The 7,407-nt window shown below is 46.5% G+C and overlaps 2 protein-coding genes across 2 annotated transcripts; both read right to left on the bottom strand.

The window, feature by feature from the left end:
* Positions 1 to 2,344: 2,344 nt before the first annotated feature.
* EDB93DRAFT_1203488 (Alpha/Beta hydrolase protein) lies at positions 2,345 to 5,197 on the bottom strand. The gene is made up of 16 exons (XM_041450964.1): positions 4,653 to 5,197; positions 4,498 to 4,601; positions 4,391 to 4,449; positions 4,278 to 4,332; positions 3,996 to 4,226; positions 3,925 to 3,946; positions 3,804 to 3,875; positions 3,667 to 3,748; positions 3,402 to 3,612; positions 3,320 to 3,351; positions 3,042 to 3,272; positions 2,963 to 2,983; positions 2,898 to 2,905; positions 2,718 to 2,847; positions 2,641 to 2,662; positions 2,345 to 2,584 (listed from the first exon to the last, which is right to left on the bottom strand). The coding sequence occupies exons 1-16, from the start codon at positions 4,849 to 4,851 to the stop codon at positions 2,534 to 2,536; spliced, it is 1,530 nt and encodes a 509-aa protein (XP_041309368.1). The 5' UTR covers positions 4,852 to 5,197; the 3' UTR covers positions 2,345 to 2,533.
* A 968-nt stretch (positions 5,198 to 6,165) lies between these two features.
* Positions 6,166 to 7,276, bottom strand: EDB93DRAFT_1336322 (uncharacterized protein). The gene is made up of 4 exons (XM_041455329.1): positions 7,034 to 7,276; positions 6,756 to 6,918; positions 6,642 to 6,721; positions 6,166 to 6,471 (listed from the first exon to the last, which is right to left on the bottom strand). Exons 1-4 carry the CDS (start codon positions 7,146 to 7,148, stop codon positions 6,380 to 6,382), a joined length of 450 nt encoding a protein of 149 aa, XP_041309367.1. The 5' UTR covers positions 7,149 to 7,276; the 3' UTR covers positions 6,166 to 6,379.
* Positions 7,277 to 7,407: the final 131 nt, after the last annotated feature.

The raw sequence follows: 7,407 nt of genomic DNA, 5'->3' as shown, positions 1-7,407 counted from the left end.
TGCCCTATACTCTCCAGTTCTGCTCCCTGGGCAGCCTGCAGTGGATGATTCCTTCTTCCTGGAATGCACCATCCTCTCTGCAAAGAACACTGATGTGGATGAGATCACCACCATTCTTGAATCATTCCCTGGAGATAAAGCAGTCTTCACCAGTGCAGACTCGGTCAGCGAGAGGGAATACGATTACATCCCCCAGAGTTCCTTCATACCCTCACCCCATCAGGCTTCCCTTTGCACAAATTGGAGGTCAAAAAAGGTGTTCCCCTGATGCTGTTGCGCAACTTGAACCCCTCCGAGGGCCTCTATAATGGAACTTGCATGATCCTGCTGTCTTGGACCGTTCGCATCCTCAAGTGTTGCATTCTTAGAGATGGAGTCAATGAAGCTCGCCAAGATGATCGGGACACAGTCCTAATCCCTCGCATGACCCTGGATGCCACATCTGAAGATAACCCCATTCCTCTCAAGTGTCGCCAATTCCCCGTTCGTGTCGCATTTGCTATGACCATCAACAAGGCACAAGGTCAAAGTGTCAAGTGGGTTGGGCTTAATTTGCGGACTCCTGTGTTCAGCCATGGGACAGCTCTATGTTGCATTATCTCGCTGCACTCACCCAGATAGAGTGTTTGCTATCTTTCCTGAGAATGAAGAGGGCTCAAAGACGACGAATGTAGTGTATACAGAAGTGCTTAGAAGAATTATGATTCCTGTTGGATGATTGATGTACATATGATGTACTTCTATATAGAGAACCGACTCGGATGTGATGTATCATGTAGTTTTAGTTGTGTCGAAATGCTGCTCAAAAATGTAATTGTCTTCAAAATCCACTATGATCATTAGTAAGGCAAAGTGCCGCAGGCACCTCGCAAAGGAGCGTGAAGCGTTCCTTTGCCTTGCTGTGCCTTGGGCACAGCAAGTATTCAAGGTCAAGACTTAAGACACCCAAAGTAGGATGAAGCCGAAGGCCAAGAAGCAAAAAAAGAGTGCGAAGCACTCTTTTTTTGCTTCCTGTGCCGAAGGCACAACGGGTGTGTGCTAGTTATGCAATAGAAGCTCAGGCCCAACTCAGGCCGCAGCGCCAGCTTACAAGGATGCCAGCAGACATGTAATCACATCCAGCGCTTCACATACCATTGGCATAGTTTCTAACTTTGCAATGCCAGGTTCAAAGTTTCTACCGATATCCACGAACAGGCTATAAATGCAAAGCAACAGTCAGGCGACCGTGAGAAAGGCCTGGTAATCTGAGGCGCCGCTGCACTTTGATATGTATTTCAAGTTAGTACCTCGAGAATTTCAACTTCAACAGGACTGCTGCCAACGCTGACAGCCATATATCGATGCAGAATGCCGATACCACGAAGTAAAGCAACTCAAAACGACATCTTCCCGACGTGTTTCCTATTCGCTTGCTGGACGCCAAAGAATGAAATGTAGCCAATTTCATACGCTGATGGCACAAACTTGTACGTTTCTCCGATCGAAGGTGTAACCCTACTTCTATGAAGTAAACATATGTAAGTATACTGACGAAATTGTCAGCGAACAGGTGTTTTTACCCGGCAATTTCTAGATCAAATTTCTAGCTCGTCAATTTGAACCAGAAGACGTAGTGGATTCCATCATTCAGAGTGCAGATAGCATGAAATATAAAATGAACGCGGTCGTATCCCATAATCCTCAGGACAAGCGCCTTGAAACTTTCAGTGAGTGGCCCTGCGTACAGTAACGCTGTATCTGTTTCACTGAAACCACACTTTGCATCAGTCCCTTCGCGTACTCAACTGCACAACCAGACTCCTGTTAGTGTATGGTTTGCTATTAGCACTAACGGTCATCACTAAATCACTGACAGTCATACCAGACGCCATGAAGCCTATTCGATCCGCCATCCTCGCCATTCTTGTCGCTGTCGTCGGGGTGAAGGCAGCTTCTACTACTAGTAGCGGTGAAACCTGCGATTCGGAATGCTACGCTAGGATGCCTGACTGTGGGGAGGACTCGATAGCTGTCGAAACTAGCTCAGATTGCTGGACCTGCTGCGAGGTGCCTGATACTTCGGCTAAATCTGTACAGAACTAGTCACCTACGATTCCGAAGAGCAAGGACTTGCTTGAACAAGCTGTAGTCGTCGTCAGACGCTTTTTAGGCACCGTCAACCGCATCTTGATTAATGACATTGATGAGTTCCGAGTTGAAGTGGCGCAGTGGGTTCCAACAGAGTTGGATATACATATTCCACATCTTTGATATTTTTTTCTATAAACTGCAGAACATACAAGTCTGGTTTTCATTCACTGCGGGAGGGCACGAATTAGTTGATGATGAGCTCAGGATGCGTGTTAATGATAGATAATACTCTGAGACATGAGCCGAATAAGAAGCATGCAGCATACCGTCATTTGAGAACTTGCGAAGGATGAAAAATCTCCTAGACCCAGAGACAAGAGGCTTCCTAACTAGTCTCTAAGAACTGTCATTTGTTACAGATGCCAGTAACCTAAATGAAACTAAAGGTAAGTGTCTTTATCTATGGCGTATCTCTAAAGCCCATCAGGTACTGCATAATCTGGAAGGCAGCCTGAATTGTCGGTCTCTGCGTTAGAGCGCGTTTGGGTTAATAAATCGTCGACTTACTACTGGTGCAAATTGCGGAACCCTGCAGAATACATTTGATAAGCGGGATGCTGTACTATGTAGCGAAGAAGGCTCACATGTGTCCACTCAGGACTACTTCGTAATAAGTGAGTCCCCGCTCTGAGTGCATCGTCCCGAAGGCACCCACACCATCGACAATGAAACTGTCATCAGCGATGGGCGTCTGGAATCCTTGCAATCCGTTCCCTGTGAATAAAATGAGTGATTTTTGCACCTCAACGCTTCTCCTCACTCACAAGTCATACTGCAAATAATCCCTATTGATTGAAGGAGTTTGGGTAATAGTCAAGAATGCACGTACTTTTGAATGACGATTCTGGTTCTAAGTCATAGAATCATGTGTTAGGATATAGGAAAAGACCTCGTGGACGTAGGCATACCCATCAGAAATGAGAACAAAGTCAGCGAGACCGTGCACGATGACGGTCCGCTTGTTCTTTTCGATAACATTTGGTAACACGGTGAAGGCAGGGGGCAAGCTACCATCTCCATTTGGGAAGACATTGATGTTGGAACACTCCGTCCATTCTGTGTCATCAGGCGCATGGATGGCCTGCTTCACATCCTGTCGGTCAAAGTAGAGCGGAGTTTGTGACTGTATGATTGAACCTCTGTGTCTGCGTAAATAAAATGTTAAGTACATTCTTGAATCACTTACGGGGCGCCGAGGACATCCCATAGGACAGGATACTAGAATGGAAAACGTTAGCAACTAATGAGCAGGATCCTCCTCGACTCACAGTGTCCCAGATGCGATATATATTGAAAGCAGGGTTGATAATCAGCGCATTATTGAAAATGTCGTCCCAAACATCACAGCCATCAGCCGCCTCAACCGAGTCCCCTGGCAGAGGAAGAAGGCCGGCTGGAGGGTATGTCACGTACTTATCCATGTAGCCAGTGTAATTACATTCCGCAGCCTTCCTTTCGAGGTGATTCGCAAACGTTTTACTGGACCCGATTGGTGAGCAACCTGAAAACATAGCCGAAGCAAAGTAAACTGACTTAAAAGAGAAGAGACCAGCATATTTGTTCACGAAATCCACTGCAGGGATCTGCTCTTGCACCACATCCCATGAAAGTGAGGCTATTCTCGGTGGATAAGCCCTTGAGATGACAGAACGATTAAGGATGCTACTTACGATCACTGATCCACATGCCTTGCAACGAAAGGTCTAGTAGAGTAGGGTTCTCGTAGATGTAGTTCGCAATATCTTCGATCGTCATTCATATGTGCTCTTAGGAAAATAACCACACACTGACAAGGGACATATGTTCCTGCGTACTGGTCACAATCAGTATAATATCTGGACAGTCTTCCGAAAAAAACTTACGCTTTCACCCGTCAGATACAACTGCTTGCCTTTCAGTTCCGAAAAGACTTCTAGGAACTGCTGCATGAAACCGACGAGCTGGGCAGCAACGTCTTCCTCATTCTGTGCATTTGGAACGCCTTGAGAAAACCCCGTTCCAACAGGTTGCTCAACCCAAAGGACAGAAGAGAGGTTAGTCCAGCTGTATTCATTCACCGTCGGTTTAGCTTGACCCAAGGACCAACTGAAAGGCTTCATACTTCTCAGTGAAATGAGTCGTAGGATACAAGGAAAGAGGCTTACTCCATTCTCCTGCAACAAACCTTCGAGTGAGGAGCATCCAGGGCCTCCATTTGTCCTGAAGGAAAAGCAAGTTACATCAGCGGTAGATTAACACCGACCACTCCCAATCGCACCAAAAAATCAAATCATCGAGACTCCCTTCGGGACCAGGAGGGAAAAACCAGAAAAATAACTGTCGTTTGAATCAGCAGATAACATGCACGAGTCATTATTGACATACCTGACGCGTCTCATCAGGATTGTCGCTTATGGGCAACAGACCTGCCCAGCTAGGACCGACATCGAAGTCGACTGAAGGGATGGATGTACCATCAACATAAAATTCTACACGAACATATCAGACACTGGCGTTTGCTGTAGGAGCACTTTATCCACCTGACGCCTTGGGGTTTGTGAAGGTGATGTTTTGAACTCCCTTGCGCTCGCCGACCCCAGCTCCTCCCATCTCTGGGATGGTCCAGCTGGTTTGCCAATTCTGAGCTGCCTCAAACTGGCGCTCCTTCAGCACATGCTTGGTCACGATACGAGCGCTAGCGGCAGTCACTGCTAGCAGAGCGACAGAAAAACGCAACATTTTCGAGTAAGCCTCGAGTAAGCCTAGTAGCCAGGTGTGACAGAGAAGCACAGCGAAGTCGCCCAGTTTGATGTATTATGAGACTTTTTATAGTGGAATTAATTGTCAAATCCGTGTACGTTTTCTGTGACATTTTCGTACAAGCATGGGAGGCTCCCGCGGACGATGAGCGGACGTGACCCAATGAACGACCTGTTCAAGGGCTAGCTCATGTCTGAAAGACGATCGAGTTGCTGTTGGCGACTAGTACTTTCCTGTAGTACAACTTGCAATGCATGAATCGGATATCTGAGGTCATCGTGGTAGTCAAGCACCCAGGCTCTAGTGATATATATAGAGGATATATAGATAGATCTCCCAGTGTAGAAGTAAGTACTGATCTTCGCCTATATCCGAGTCATACAAGCGCTCATTGAACTGCCTTTCATGCTAAATGTCAAAGGCTCTCATAACAATTGCGGACTCCTATTAGTAGCACGAGACGACGACCAAATCTAACTTTACCATGATTTGCCCGACCGCGACGATATTTCACAACAAAAGAGTCTTGGGCGAAAAAAAAAATACTCGAGCGATGAGGAATCCGTCGCGCCAAGGAAGAAACTAGCCCCTGCGAAGTCTGCACAGAAAGCAGTCGTGTCATAATACAATGCCAGAAATCAAAAGCTTGCATGTCGATCGTGGTCATGATTGCGGCTGAACAACAGATCGAGGAGTACGTACAACTTCAATGTCTGTCTCTGCTGTATTACAGACATTCCACTTTGTAAATTCGCTTGCGACTCGGTCTTGTCCTGCAGTGTCGATTCTCGAACCGTACGTCCAGGATGGAGTAGGTAGAGTGGGTGGTAGATCGAATGGACTCAAGACAGGCAGTATGAATGTTCGAGAGGATGCAAGAAGGTGACGGGCAGTGCTAGAGAATGCGGGAGGGTGTGGGCAGCTTTGCTCTATTATAGTTGTCAATAGAAAGAAGAAAAGAAAGCAATGAAAAAATTACGAGCCAGGAAGAGAGTATGAGAGGTCTTGCAACAAACACGACGAGCGCAACGAGCATCGACATGCTGCGATCGCTGTACACCATGGATTTGAAGGGAACAGTCTTTTTGCTTGATATCGGTGCGTATACATTCATCTTGCTCGGTGCAAGATCAAAAACGGATTTAATGGGTGTCGTTTCACAGCTTTGCGGCGTTTTGAGTGCCTTCAACCATCTAGGCACCTTTTCCTGCCTCCACACATTCGAGTTCTCAGAGCTTGTCAGGGACACTGGTCAAAAGAGAACCGACTGTGCATCTCTGTTTGTGCTTCACCGAGTGATCTTATCCGTGCTAAGTACTCGATCTTTTGAGAAAATAGTACATGTCACATTTTGTTTGTATTGGGAGCAAAAATGACCAAGATGTTCAAGTAGGACAACACGACCAACAACCAGGGTGCACCAGCTTAACGAACCACCCTGGGCCGCATGACAAACCGTCTCGAAAGGAGTCACATAATTTGTCGCAGACTGGAAACTTGGGAGAAACTACTGCTGCGTCCACCCCAGTGGCAGTGGCAGTGCAGCAGCAGCACCGGAAGCAGCAAGGATCACGAAAATTTCAACGAGTTTCATGGTATCTGGTATAACTATGCATCAGCCTATGATGTGACCGTGCTAGGAAAATCACAAACCGATGGAAATTTTGATTGTATGATGTGCGCAAATTTGCTATTACAAAGTATCAGAAGAGCTATTATATGTCCCGTTCAGTGAAATGCACATAGTGTACCACAAGAGAACTGCTCACCGCGAGAGGAGACGGTCATCTGTGACCTTTTCAACTCAACTGCGTTAATTTTATACCTGTTCTGGTTAGTGCGGCTGGGACTATATGGGGAGAAAGTTTTATAACAAGGCGCACCAAGTTAGTGATAGCCAGTGGGCCGCAGAGATCGCAGGAAGGATAATCATTGAGGCAAATGAACGAACAGTTTTTCTTGATTCGATGTCGGCCTGCTGCCGCTGAGCCTTCTTGGATCTAGGCCGTTTCTGAGCGGAGCGCAGGGATGGTGATCTAGAGACAGCTGGGAGTTGTCAACCACATGGGTCAGAAGAAAAATGAAAATAAGGGAAGGAGTATAATTATTCTCCAGACTCGCAGAGATGTACCTCAGATCCAATAACATTAGTATGATTTACATTCAATGGAACGTAAAAACTTGAGAGAAACATCGCTGATGCAGAACAGCCCACTCAAGGCCTTTGCCATAACAATCATCTCCATTGTAGGCCATGCAGACATCGCAGTGCACATTCTCTAATCTTGGCACAAGAAAATCTGCATGATGGTGTACCGAGGAGACGGTCATCTGTGACCTTTTCAACTCAACTGCGTTGATTTTATACCTGTTCTGGTTAGTGCGGCTGGGACTATATGGGGAGAAAGTTTTATAGTGAGAAAACACGCGTCCCTGACCCTGTCTGTACTGGGAGCAAAAAGATGTTTGACTACTTTGATTGACAGCACACCCAGCGACTAGCGTACAACAGGTAAGGCCACCACCCTGGACTGC

Source organism: Suillus bovinus (assembly GCF_016758785.1).
Source record: "Suillus bovinus strain UH-Sbo-P2 chromosome Unknown EDB93scaffold_16, whole genome shotgun sequence".
NCBI classification, from domain to species: domain Eukaryota; kingdom Fungi; phylum Basidiomycota; class Agaricomycetes; order Boletales; family Suillaceae; genus Suillus; species Suillus bovinus.
The sequence above is the reverse complement of the archived record's forward strand: the minus strand, read 5'-3'. Positions and strand labels throughout refer to the sequence as shown.